This window comes from Balaenoptera ricei, chromosome 3, assembly GCF_028023285.1.
Source record: "Balaenoptera ricei isolate mBalRic1 chromosome 3, mBalRic1.hap2, whole genome shotgun sequence".
Classification (NCBI taxonomy): Eukaryota; Metazoa; Chordata; class Mammalia; order Artiodactyla; family Balaenopteridae; genus Balaenoptera; species Balaenoptera ricei.
Window position 1 is genome coordinate 93,275,899 of NC_082641.1, and position 14,506 is coordinate 93,290,404.

General features: G+C 41.9%; 1 protein-coding gene across 1 annotated transcript in view; it reads left to right on the forward strand.

Annotated features, from left to right (window-relative positions):
* The first annotated feature begins 2,743 nt into the window (after nt 1-2,743).
* Nucleotides 2,744-14,506, forward strand: part of NREP (neuronal regeneration related protein) — a 29,123-nt gene continuing 17,360 nt past the window's right edge. The window contains exons 1-3 of the mRNA XM_059916890.1: nt 2,744-2,798; nt 3,351-3,392; nt 4,694-4,762. Coding sequence (XP_059772873.1) covers nt 4,760-4,762 — 3 coding nt within the window. The 5' untranslated portion in view covers nt 2,744-2,798; nt 3,351-3,392; nt 4,694-4,759. The remainder of the gene's footprint in view (nt 2,799-3,350; nt 3,393-4,693; nt 4,763-14,506) is intronic.

A 14,506-nucleotide genomic window follows, 5' to 3' on the forward strand; every position in this document is an offset into this window, starting at 1 on the left:
TCATTCTTCACAGATTCAGTTTAAGCATCACCTCCTTTAGGAAACTTTCTTTGAACCCCTGGTCTGGTTTAGAAAGGAGGCTTTGTGTTCACAGTGTACCTTGTGTAGAACTCTACAACTGTCCTTATCACAGTGCACTGTAACTTTGGCTTTGATTGTTTCCCTACCCCCTCACTCCAGTCTGTAAAGTCCAAGATAAGGACATTGCATTCTTCTTTTTCCTCTTTCCTAAGAAAACCTCAGTTTTGTTCAGGTCTCTGTCCCTCCTGCATGTGGTCCACATAGCTCAAGAGAGGCTACCTCTTTCCTCTCACGAATGGATCTGATTGTTTAAGCCAGTGATTCTCAACCAGAGGTAAGTTTTCCCCTCCAAGGAACATTTGACAATGTGTGGACACATATTTGGTTGGCACAGCCAGGGCTTGCTACAGGCATCCACTTGGTAGAGGCCAGAGATGCTGCTAAACATCCTACAATGAACTGGACGGCCCCCTATCCCCTCCCCACTGCGCCCCTTGGCCCCATCAAAGAGTCATCTGGCCCCAAACATCAGAATACTACTGAGGCTGAGGCACTCTGGTTTAAGTCAGTGTTTGTGTGACTTTGTTTCCTGACCGTTAATGGCCTAGGGATGAATATGAACCATACGGATGCAAGGGACTGATATACCATGAATGGGAAAAAGATGGGATGATAAAGCTAGAAAGCTGGATTGTGGTTACGTTGTGGCAAATTTTAAGTGGAAGACTAAGTATGGTCTTTGTACTGTAATGGAGCAGGGAGTAAGTACCGTGGTTAAAAAGTATTTCAGGCGAGTGGGTCTACCATGTCACCCGCAGGATAGATGGGAGTGGGACAGAGCGTGACAGCCAGGAGCACCTGAGACAGCTAGTGCTACATTTCCTGAGTGAGGTGACATGGTGGGTGGTCCTATTTAGGTCCCTAGTGTTTAGTGTAGTCTCCTACACCCAGAGGGACTCAAGAATGTTTCTTGAATAGTTGGTTTGCAACTGTTTTCTGGAACACAGTAAATAGATTATGATTCTGACCCAGTGTTCTTATTACTTAAAAAATCTGTGTCACCTAGATGTCTGTGATTACACGTGAAGAAAAAATAATGTTTAATAAATTCCAAATTTCCCTGTGTTTTGAAAGGACATCCTCTTACGTAAATTTTGCATAAACACTAAAGGCAGTTTGTGTGTGTGTTTGTGTGTGTGTAGAAATGTTTTCTTGTAGAAGTAACTTTTGAACATACTTTCCTGGGATAGATTTTTGGTTCATGTGGCAGTGCCCTGTTGGGTTTCGAGTCTGACTCTGAGGTGAATGCCCAAGATCTCAATGTTGGGGTACCCTTTACCAGCTTCCTGGGGCTTCAGACCTGCAGAGGCAGCCCCCAGGCTTCTGCCCTATCCCACTGCCCCGTTTACTCCACAGACCTGCCTTCCATCACTTTCCTGGCTGGTGAACACTGGCCCTGAAGGCATTAGGGAAGTTCACTGAGACTTGTTTTTTCCCTTTGTTCCTAGTAATGGTTCCAAGGTAAGTTTTTTTGGCAGGAAAACGACTGTGATGTTTTAGATTAATTCAGGGAAGCTCCTAGTGGACCCCTTAAACATCGCACCCACAGGCAGCCTAATCAGTACTTGCTGCTTTGGTAGTGTGCAAGGACATCTATAGTCCTGGCAATAAGGTTACAGAGAATTTAGTCTTTATAATTGAGTGTAAAACATTGCTTTTTAAGGTGTGCTTTTCTGTATTCAAAAACACTTAAGACTAAAAAATAAGACATTCTATAAATATATGTTTAATAACTTAGTTTTCTAAGTCCACCCCCCCTTTCCTTTTGATTGTTATAATGGAAAACATTGCTTTCAGTGATTAGAAGTAAAATGTTGATGGCAAATTTAAAAGACATTATGATCCTTTATATCTTTTTTCTCTTGGCAAAGCAATTTAATTAGGAAATAATCTTGTCCTCTAACATCTGACAATTACCATAAAATTATATCCCGTTTGGTTGGCAACAAAACCAGTTTGTTCGAATCTGTAGCAAAATTTTGAGCTTTTACATTACTGTGAAAAGACAGTCAGATTTTAAATAAGAAAGATAAGGTTTTTAAAAAAAAATCAGAAATGCAAAGAACCGCTTCTAAAACGCAATCTCCAATTTTCAAAAGTACGATTTCAGTGGGGCTGAGAGTGGGGAACCTACTAAATCCTTCAGGGAAGGAGAAGGGAGCACCTGGGGAGGGTGCTGATCACATCAGAGCTCAACTCTTGTTGCCTGTGCACGCGTGTGACTGTGTGCACGCACGCGTGTGTGTGTGTGTGTGTGTGTGTCTGCCTGCGTGTGTGCGCGCGCGCAGCCACAGGGCCGCTGGGGTGCTCGGGCCGCGGGCTTCCTCGCGGCCGGGAGCGGGGCGCGCGTCCCCGGCTGGGCAGACCCGGGTCGTGCGCAAACGCATGCAACGCCGGCCCTTTGTGTGTCTGTGTGGCTCCGCGCCGCCGCGGGCACCATTTTCTGCTCCGCTCGGGACAGGCACATAAAAGGGAAGGCGGCTGCCGCCCGTCGCCGTCCTCTTTCCCTCAGATGCCCTCTGCTGCAGGTTTATTATTACAGTACGGGCCGCGCCGCCTCTCCCCGCGGCCTTGGCCAGCCGCCGGGCTATGCAGCGCCCTGGCCGCCTTCACGCTTGGCTCGCCCCCAAACCGCCTCCTCCGCCTCCTTATTTGTCTGAAAAGCAACCGCACGTCCAGGCGGAGAAGTCCGCCGGGGCGACAGAGGCCGGGCCGGCGTGAGTGCGCGCCGCGCTGCGGGGGGCGGGGCCGGGGTGGCGCGCCTGTCTGCGGGCCCCTTTGTCCCCCAGGCCCGGGCCAGCACAGTGGGGGCAGCGGGGTGCCCGGGGTGCCGAGGGCCGGGGCGCGCGCTCGTTGGCCGCTCGCCGACCGGGCCCCGAGTCGCCGATTCCTGCCGAGTAAGCAGTCTGGCTCCGCCGCGGCAGCACAGTGGCAGCAAGGCTGGGGCGCTGGCGCCGCACCAGCCCATCAGAATTAGCTCATTGTTCACTAGCACACTAGCAGCAGAGAGAGGGAGAGAGAGAGAAAGAAACTGACTCTTAGAGAAAGAGACACACACTCTTGGAGAGAGAGAGAGCGCGAGGCAGGGAGACCTTCCCCTCCTTTTTCCAAGGCTGCACTTCTTGGAAGTGAAGCTGGTTTGGGTTTTGTTTCCCTTCCCCCTCCTCCCTCCTCTTCCTCCACCCCTTTTCCCTCCCCCTGCCCCCTCTCCCCATCCCCCAGCTGTCTTTCTAGCATGATACCCTTTTTCATCCACATTTGTGTTTCAGGTGTAGAGAGGAGAGAGTGAACAGGGAGCGGGGCTTTTGTCTGTAAGTATATGCCATTCCCATCCCCGGCCGGGAGCGCTGCTTTCTCTTTTGTGTCGATTTCTTGCCGTTGCTCTTAGCTGGACCCTTCAACCCTGCAGAGTTCATGCTTCTTCCCTCTTAATATTAAAGAGCTGAAGCGTGTACTTGGAGAAATTCTGGCATTTTGGGTCCTACTGCATTAAGGCTGGAATTTAACTTGGGCTTTTTTTAAAAAAATGCACAAGTTAAGAGGGAGAATTCTTTTGCGAAGGGGTGGGGTTTTTTGCTTGTTGGTGTGGTTAATTTTTGTTCTTCTTGCTCATAAAGCATTGTTAGGAACTGTTTTGTTTCTTTTCATTAGATGCACTTTGGTGCATGCAAGCCTCCCCCCCGCGCCCCCCCCCCGCGCCTTTTATAAAATGAATTTGTGTCCCTCCATCCTTAGACTTTATTACTCTTTCAAAGCTGCTGTCGCCTCCAGGGGTCTTTCCAGGCATTCGATCTTGCAACACTTTTTTTTCTGCATTTTCTTATAAAGCAGTTGAACTTCAGGGGAGGGAGGGCTTAAAAATAACTGACTGCTTTTTGCTTGATGATGATAATAATCTGATTTGCATTTATATGTATCTGTAATACCATTATAGGAAAACTCGAAGAGCTTAAGATACCCTGTTAGAGAACTTTTAGTTTCTCCATTCATCTTAATTTTTGTCTTAACTTATGTTAACAAAAGAACTGTGTTCTGATGACACAAAGGTTGAGAGGAAAATCACTGCAGCATGTACATTAATGTTTATTTGGTTTAGGGAGAAGGGCATAATGGTGTATATTCCTGACTTTTCCCCCTCAGTGTAGTTTTTTTTTTTTTTAAGCACGGAAGGTTATGTAATGCAGTGCCATTTCCAAAAATATCCACTCTGAGGCATTACACTACGCGGTGGAAGGCTGATTCCTATTCTGCTGTCTTGATTGCAAATATACTGCCAGTAGTATGTCTGGGAACAAAGAGCAGCCAGAAAACAATCTATTTTTATCACTTGGTTCTACTTTTAAGTTTGAACTCCTGCAATTTAAAGATGAACCCAACACTAAGAATAGCCCAGGACTCTGGGAAGCTAGGTACCAGGGATTCCTTTGTCCCCTATTTAAGCCTACAGACGGATTGAAAAGCTCTTTCAGAAGCCCCAGTGGTTACAATAATTTGCATGTAACTTAGCTTAACCACAGAAAATGGTTATTTGTCTGTAGCCTCTAAACAGGCTTTCTCATTTGCTGACCTGTGGTATGGCAATTTGTCTACTGTATTTAAACATATTTTGCAGGTTGGTTGGTCTCCTTGGACTGAAGAGAGGGAGGGTGCAAGGCCAAAACTGTTAAGGATTCTCAAAATGGTAAGCATTGGTCATCAGAGGAGATTCTCAGTTGCTTTTTATCAGTCTTTATTCCATATAAATATCAACCACCCACCTTCATCCTGCCTGAACCCTCCATTGTTCCTACCCCATCTGACCTTTCAAAGGTTCTGTCTGTAGCCTGGGGAGCTTTGCAGTACAGCAATTTATATGAATTGGATGTGGTGAATTAGGGATTAGGTCTTTGATTTTAAATCGTTTTGAATAGAAAACTGAAATTCCTCTTTCAGAAGTGACGATTTATTTAACTCCAACAACAGAAACCATTCTGTTCTTTAAGAAGAGTGATATGTTGTGACATGCGTGGAAGAGGTGGCAGCAGTAGGGCTCAAACAAAGCAATGACTCTTCTATTAGAGATAGCCAGAACTTATCCCCAAAAGTAGGAGTCTGTGTCCAGCTAATCCAACAGCTATAGGGTCTGCTGTCTTTGAAAGCATTATATACATAGAGCATGGACTTTTATATTAATACACTGTCTATTGTATCTCAAACATAATTAGTGTTTTTTTGTTGTTGTTGAGTTATAACTTCATTTATGAGAGATATCTGCTCAGTTTTAGAAGATAAGCATGTTATCCTCTAAATGAAAGTGTAACTATTTCTGATAAGCATTATGATCCACAGAGGAGGCAGTTAAGTGTTTGATGACTGATTAAAGAGATGAAATACACATTAAAAACAGTTGAATAAGTGTATTAATTGTCTTTGAAAAATTTCCTCTATGGAAATAAAGTTGAACTGAAAAAAAGAACAAATGTCATGAAACTTTTCACTTAAGTACAGCATGTCCTACTGCAGATGTTTATGCTCTTTAAAACACCTCTTTGCCACTTAGAGTGTGTGATTTCCAAATTTAGTTTTCATTTTTTCCTTTAAACGAGGGAGGAATTTAATGAATCAAAATTGAATCCGATGTACTTGATGTTTTCTTTGAGAACAATCCAAGTATAAGCTTCCAACGAGAAAAATGAATCAGAAGCAGTTAAATGAATTCTGTTAATAAGTAAGCTCTTATTTTTTGTGTATGCCTCACCTGTCATTTCAACAGGTGGGTGTCAAAGCACCTAATCAAATAGATCTTGTTTGGACATAGATTGATAATGACCAAATTAAGGAACTTAAGGTAGAAGGCAAAAGGGATGAACAGAAAATTAAACTAATCAGTAGGTTTTGTGCAAATGTTTCCTAACTCCATATTAAATTCCTAACTAGCCATTGTCACAGAGTTCTAGGATGGTAATAAAATAAACTGCTGCAAAGTATTTTTGTTTATTTAATTATCTTTTACCGTGACTGGCCACATCATCTTGTCTTGTAGCTCTTTATCCCAGAACCTTACCCTTTGTGTCACCATAGGTAGACCATGAAGATTCGTGTGTATTGTGATATGTCAGGTGACCAGTTTGGTTGAACATCAATTTGACCACTGACTCTGCCAAAACTAGCCCTATAGATCAGGCTCAGAGAGTAAATATCATGTTTCCGTAGTAGTGAGCAGAGTGAGCTTTGTGGAAGGCAAGCATGTGTGCCAAAGCCGAGAATAAAAGTTGGAACGATTTGCATGCCGAAGAGCAAATTCGAATTATTACTACATGTTGTCAGTTTCTTACAGTTGTCATTTACGTATGGTGGCAGAATGAGAAATCACAATTTGTTGCTCTTGGAAGGATTTTGAGTCATGGAAAAATTCTCACAACTTTTTGGTGATCCTTTCATCAAGATGTCAGTCCCTTTTGGCACAAGCCCATTGCCTGAAATGAAACCACGAACAGTTATTGTCGGTGGGTGATTCCAAGTAACTTTCTAGCAATTCTCTTATTCCAGGAGGTCTGAGGTCTTCAAAGTCTTTTCACATTCTAATGTAAAAAAAAAAAGTTTCGGTTGTGTTTTTTTTTAAACTGATATTAGAGGGGTCTTATACCTCCTTTTGTCCTTTTTGGAAAAATGAAGTTATTTTCTTTCCTTGATTAAAACGGATTACTTTGCTGATCTCTGTAACTGGCTTTTTAAAGACTTAGCCCGTCTACAGTAGAAACTAGTGCTAGGGAAGCAATAGAGTTAACACCTGGCCACCTCTAGGAAATATACAAACATGCCTTTTCTGTTAAATGTGTATTTTCATTTGCATAATTTAAAGCATTAAAGAGGATCTAATTTCAGTGTATTTGACCTGCTTAGTAAAGGGCTTATTCCAAATACAAATTTATAATCAGCTCATTCCAGAGTGAGAAATTAACTAGTAGACTCCAGAATTCAAAACAGAGTGATTCAATATTTAGACATTTGACATACCCTAAAGTGATGTTTCACAACGATAATTTGAAGGCACTAAAGAATACTAGTGTGCCTTTTGCATTATCAAAAAAATACAACTGCTTTGTTAACACTACAAGGCATTAATCACATTGTATTCTGTGTAGGGGACCCTTTGGGCACAACTCCAGGGGGCACCATTTACATAGACTACAGTTCATCTGGGGTTGTGCGTTTTAGGAGGACTGTTAAAAGTTTTAATTTTGAGTGTGGTTTGCCTTATCTTAGTTTTCTAGAATTTTTTTTTAATAACTCATCCCTTAGCTTTTTCAGTTTTCTAGTAAACATACCTTTTTCCAGTCCCCCCCCCCACCCCCTTCTTTACAATTAACAAGATATTGTGAGTCTGCAGAAATCTTCAGCATTTCTTTAATTTATATTTGGCTTTTTGTTAAATTTAATTTCTAAGATTATATTTTATATGGGTTCTTGGTTTTTACTTAGCTGTTTTATTTTAAAGGTACTTGCTTCAGGTACATCACTGAGAAGAAAATACTTCAGAATGAGCAGATGGGTCTTATTGAATAGTTTGAAAAACTAAATTATTTAATTCAATGTCAAGAGTAAGTCCTTATTTTCAACATGACTACTCTCTGTGCTGTATACTTGCCTCCAAGTATGGATGTGCCATGGATTCACAGTGGCATAAGCATGGGCTCATTATGTTTTAACAGAGACCTAGGAATTGGAACAATTTTAGATTCTCTCTAAGACCGATGCTGAGCTTTTCAAAAAGATGAGTTGACCCCATTGTACCGTTCATAGAGCTCTGCTTTCTGTACAGTCTGTGAAGTGGCATTCATGGGCTTACAAGGAGACTCTTTCAATAATCTCTCCATTAACATAAGGTTTCCTTGTTTAAAGAAAAAGACAAAGATTGCGGAGGGATGAGGTCCTGTTGGTAGCTGTGCCATTGGGTTTTGGAATGTAAATTTACAAGTTGCTTAGTGATTCTTGATTGTGGAGATGCTGAAAAGTACCTAGGAGGGTAATTTTAGATGGTACTATCTTCTCTTTCACCAGGCCTTCTAGCACACTGTGAGGGGAGAATTGGGAATTGTTTGGGGAATGAGGACAGTAGGGATGGTCTATCTGGGTTTAGCCCCAGTCCTGCTTCCTCTTGAACTAAATAGATATTTCAGGCAGGAGAAGATATTTAAGCAGAAATCCTGGAATAAACAGTTATTTAAAGCACCATTCTATTTTCTTTTGTTTGTTTCTTCTATTTTAACCTGATGCAATTCTTAAAAACTGGCATGTAAATCAGATCTTCATAAATACACTGAAGGAATTCACTTTATTTTAAACCCTAAGATGAATACTTTAAAATCAGAAAATACACTTCTAAAATATGAATACTTTACTAAGCCAAATGAGTAACCTCCAGATTATGAGTCTTATACATCGTGTTCACTTACATTGGACCGACTGGGAGCCTTGGAGTGAAGTACTGTGGCCTCCTTGCTCTTGCACATATTTTTTTAAATGCTGTTTCTGGCTGGAAAGTCTTTTAAGGCCTTATTCTCACAACCAAAGTGAAATGGAGGGTTGAGATAATTATCTGAATAATTATGCTTAAAACAAAAAAAAAAGTTGATTTTTGTCTGATTCATCTTGGCTATTCAAAATGTTGCTGGAGTGAGGTAGGAGTGGGAGGGATTTGCCTGAATTATCTGAATAATTCCTTTGTTATACAGGAAAAGACTAGCAATAAGGAAATCTTACCAGCAAATCCAATTTGAATATACCAGAAAATATATTACATGTACATGGACTGTGTCATCTTAGTTGATCAAGATATATTTTAAAAATTCTAATTTTAAACCACTCCTTTCTTTGTACTGGAAAACAGGTTAACCATAAATCTCAGCCCACAGCTGTAGAAATTATGGTTACTAAAAATATTACTTATTGGTTCTAAATTTATCTGAAATGGGTATTTCTGGACATATTTTGCACCTAAGGACAGCTTCAAGAATCTCTCATCTCAGTGGTTTAAAAAACAGCAGTGATCCTGAAACTGATCTATTAGCGCATGACAGTATTAGCAGCTCTAATGGTTTGGGACTTAAGCATTAGCATGGCTCTCAACTAAATTCTAAATATCAATTCAGTTATTAGTAGCAATGACATGGTATTAACCTAGTGTAACACTAGATTATACTCTCCTGCATTATTTGTTAGTTGGATCACATACATTTCTTTCACTGACCAGCTAAATTATAGGCTCCCAGAGGGTTTATAAACTTCATATACAGTGCTTAATAAAGTATTAAATATATGTTAGAAGCCCAGTAAATATTTGGTCTATACATGCTAATATCTATTAAGTTGGACTTTCAAAAAATTCATCCTTAATGACTTAATCTTGTTCAGTTTTGGTGGACTAGAAGTAATTTGTATCCTTTCATTCTTCTGAAGAGCTAGGAAGTTGAAGTGAGTGTAATTTTAGTTTCCACAGCAAATTATTTTCCTTTTTTTTTTAATGTACCTCAATGGCATATTGATTTTTTTTTAATAAATTTATTTTATTTTATTTTTTTGGCCGCGTTGGGTCTTCGTTGCTGCACACGGGCTTTCTCTAGTTGCAGTGCACGGGCTTCTCACTGCAGTGGCTTCTCTTGTTGCGGAGCATGGACTCTAGGCACGCCGGCTTCAGGAGTTGTGGCACGCAGGCTCAGTAGTTGTGGCTCGTGGGCTCTAGAGCGCAGGCTCAGTAGTTGTGGTGCATGGGCTTACTTGCTCCGCGGCATGTGGGATCTTCCCAGACTGGGGCTTGAACCTGTGTCCCCTGCATTAGCAGGCAGATTCTTAACCACTGCACCACCAGGGAAATCATCCATTATTTATTAACAGGAGAAAAAAATTGTGATTAAGCCATAAAGCCACTTGCCAAAAAAGAATGGCTTGCAATTGCTCACCTTTACCAGCGTTTAGAGCCACACTCTGAACAACCTGGTACGATGCTAGCTCTCTAGGTTTGATCCAGCTGTGGTACTCAAAACTCACAGCAGCTTTTCCTGCAGTCCTAAAAATCCCCTCTGGGATCCAGGAGGACCTTTGCTCCCAGTATTGGAACTTTAAAGCCTTTACTTATTTCCAGTATAATCTCATTCTGTGATATTATGAAAATGGTCCCAAGAAAACAAAGATGCCATGTCTGAAAGTACTGAAGAAAATGAGAATAGTTAACAGTAGGGTTATGTATATATTCCTGTGTCAGCTGAACAAGTTTTTTTTTTTTTTTTTTTTTTTTTGAGCATTTTCTTTGTGCTTAGTTCTTTACATTATGGAAAGTGCACAGTTGGCCAGTGCCCTCAGTGGATTTATATTTGAGTTGTGGCAAGAAGACTAATATGCATGATAAACTTAAACATTGTCTTGCAATATAATCTAGTGCTGAATTGTAAGATGCAGAAGAGTGGTATTATTGGGGACTGGGGATTATAGGCGAAAAAATTTTTTTTTTTTTTTGAAAACTTTTTTTTAAGGAGGTAGAAATTCAGCTAGACCCAGAGATGACAAACGTATGGCATGTGTGCCACCACTGACCCTGCTATATACCTGTGGCAGACATTGCTAATCGGTGTCTTGACGCTCATTATTATTATTCACCCTGAATATGATTTCCAAATCCTCACAATCTTGTTCTGTTAACAACTGATTGGAGTCAGCACAAAGTTTGAAACCTAGAAGCTCCTTGAGAGCAGGTACTATGCCTTCTTAAGATTTTTAGGGCTTAGCATCAATCCTTAATAAATATTGAGTGAATGAAGAATTAAGAATATTCCGGTAGATTTAGTTGAGAGAAAAGCATATTTCTCATAAAAGAAAAGTATGCTTACAGGAGTGAGCATAATGCATTTTTACTACAGTAGGGAATGTCCTCCTCCCTGTTTAGGGCCTCTTTGCTCTCAAAGACAGACCTCACACACTCGACCTAGAAGTTGAGGACTTGATGTGCTGAGCCAGAGGAAGCCACTGAGCGGGCATCTTGGAGATGGCCCGAGGCTCTCACTCAGGTTCCAGCCTGTCTCAGGTTCTTTGCGTTTTGATTGTGCCCAACAGAAAAGAGCACACACACTCACATACACCTTCTGATTGATTGTAAGCCTAATTTACTGCTGCCTCTCACTCTCTTTGGGTCAGGGTGGAGTGGTGGAAAGGAAAGAAGGTCCCTAGCTGGAAGGAATTGGGAAGGGAGCACACGCTTAACCTCTTTCTTGGGAGAAGGTGTCAGCACTTCCACTGGTAAATGCCGGTGGGTTCGTCAGTGTCCACTTGGCCAGAGAGGGTGTTGCTGCCGTGCCAGCTGCATGAAAGGAGGCCCCATGCGTCCCTTCTGTGAGGCTGACTGGGTGTAGCCATGTGCTAATCAGTTGCAGCCACACGCACCCAGCTGGTTCTCTCTCTCTACTTCTTCCTGATTAGCCAGACGTACGTATTCAAAGTTCAAGCCAACACTTACATCACCATAATAAAATTGTTTACAATTTGAGGCCTACAGGCTGTTACTAATTTAGTCAGTAGTCTAGTGACCATCATAAGGGAATCTTGTCACATGATACACAAAAGTTAGGGAAAGCCAAGACCAAGAAGGATTTTTCTGGAATCTCTTCTGGAAACAGCACAGACTCAGAAGGCATCAGCTGCAAGGTTTTCAATATGAAATGATTTTACCAGCTCCTTTGGCCCCTTCAGATGAGGTTGGACTCATCCCCTAAGTCTCTCAGTAAGTGACATAGGTAAGCACTATTCCTTGAATTCCTTAAGCCTACTCCCACCTCATACCTTCAAGTATTTTTTTTCAACTTCGGTGTTTAAGCCTTCATAAGTTTAATTTCTGTGGCTGGGCAGCCATGCCAGGAACTCTGTGAACTCATCTTTTATTTCTAGCTACTATAGCATATATTTTCTTAGAGGGACCAGGCCACTTGTTATTCTGAACATGCCCCAGGAGGCCCTCCCTCTGTGCCTTTGCTTACTCAGTCCTAGAAAGAATGCCCCTCCTGACAAAATAAAGCTCTTCTTCCAGACTGAATTTAAATGACAACTCCTCCATGAAACTCACCCCAGGACATCCAGCAGGAATGATCTCATGCTCCTCTGTACACTCATCACACAACAGTCTACTTGTAGCTGGCTTCTTTCTGCATGCTTTTCTACCCTCCAAGATTGTAAACTTGAAACAAGAACACTGACCGCTAGTAAGTGAACATCAGGCCTCTTTTTGTGATAGCAGTTGAGGCTGTGATGCCTCATTTTTTTCCTTTTCCTCTACCAGGATGGTGAGTTCAGATGTGGGAAAGTTTCGTCATTGACAGGGAACTCTAGAACAGCTGGTGAAGTTGATTGGCATTCTTTTCCTACAAAGTAGAAGGAACCCCTAACCTTCATGGACCTTAGAATAGATTGCACCTCCATGAACCAGTCTGACAATTGCTCCAGTACCTGTGTAGGAACTGGCACATTCTTAGTAATCAATAAATGTCTATGGAATAAATGAATGAGTCAGACCTCAGGGATACATGGAGATGTGTTATTTCTGGGCAGAACCGGGTGGTTCACCTTGAGATTTACAACTAGTAATAGCCCAACACTTTGCAGGGTCGCGACAGTGCAGTCTGTAGAATGTATGACCCAGGAAATGAGATCACCATGGACAGGTGATGAATTTGCTGCTGAAAACCCCTCTCACTGAATAAAGAAGGCTCAGTGTTTGTTAGGGAGGTAAAAGGGGAGAGTTAAGTGAAGTCTAAGCACAATACAAAACCAGCTCTGTAGTTCTGTGCTCCCTTCTTCTACACTTCTTTAGACAGAAGAGGCCCTGAGAGTGTCCAGAAGGTTGGTTCAGTGTGGTCTGCTGGAAGAGGACTCTCATCTTTAGGGTGGAGTCACACATCCACCCAGAACACTGGCTGTGGGGTGCCGTTGTGCTCCAGGTTATCAGTGGCGTTTCGCCAGTGGTCCCAGTTTGCCTCTCAGCAGTCTGACTAAGGCATTCATGACGGTAGAGCATCATCCACTCTGGTTTCACAAGGTAATGAAATCTTCATAAATGAAATGACTGCCTCTTATTACCTTAGAATGGTTTCCAGTCTAAGCTTTGTGCCTGAAAAGTGTTAGGATTATCTAGCTGGAAGTATTTTTAAACCCTTGATTTTACACTATGCTTGTTTATCCTCACTCGTAGACTAAAATACAAACGTAATTCGTGTTTGAAAAGGAGAAGGAGAAGATATTTAAGAGCATGTGCTCGATGAAAGGAAGGTCTCTTTGCCCCTTTTAAGCTGAGATTGGGAACCAGAGCCCTTGATTGGAAAGAAAGGGAGAATGGCTGAATAGTTGTTGCCAGTGAAAATATGAGCCAGAGGCTCATACCAACAGGCAATTAAAACAAGAGGGAGATTCATAACGTGCACAGAAGTTTTGGTGTGGTTGCTCGGTTCTAGCTCTTCTCCCTTCTCCACTCCAGCCCTTACTCAGATCACCATCACACACCAGTGTCCTTTGATTACTGGGGCAGGTAACAGCCTTCCTGTCTGAATTGTGTTTGATACAATTCCAGCAGGGAAAAATACTGCAGTCCAGTGGCTGAACAGGGAGAAATCTACAAAAGTTGTGTTTAAAATGGGTCCAGGCATTTTGAGGTCACTTTTATTGGATAAAGTCAGTGTCGGATATAGAACCCATTCTTGGACAGGGAAGAGTAGAAATTAGGAGAAGATACTGCGTGTTTGGCAGCCAGCGTTCAGAACTGTCAAGGAAAAACTAGCGTCTGTAGTTAGATGAAAAAAAACTTACTGACTAAGATACTTTTAAACATGACCCAAGTAAGGGATTGTTATCAAGTACTTTACTAAGAAGGACTGTTTCATGTCCTTCATTGTCATCATAGTGAAAGTTACCAAAAGGCTTATTGAGACCATGAGGGGAGAGTCTGTCCTTGTGCACCTTTGCCAGGCGGTTGCTGAACCTGCGTGCACTGTTGTGTCATGTGGGTTTGGCAGCACATGGTTGAACATTTAGCCTAGTGCCTGCTGCGTTGTAGGGACTCAGTTAACACTGGCTGAGAGAATGAATACTGGGCAGGGAACGGACCCACTGTTTGAAAGATGCGATCTCATGTACTTTCTGTGGTTGCATGGCTAAGAGAATTAGAATTTGAAAAGATGAATTCATTAACTAGCCCTCTACTTTCCTTAATAGATGTCCAGGATTTGGTGGCTTAGCTCTAGAAAACTTTTTTGGAAAAAAAAAAAAAAGGGGGGGGTTTTCTTTGCTACTTTGGCACTTCCAGCCCAAGCTAATGGGACATTTTCTTTGATAATATGTTCATTCTCTGGAACTGAAAGCTACCTACTAAATATTAAATGCTTCACAGAAAGTAAGTACTTGGTAACTATTT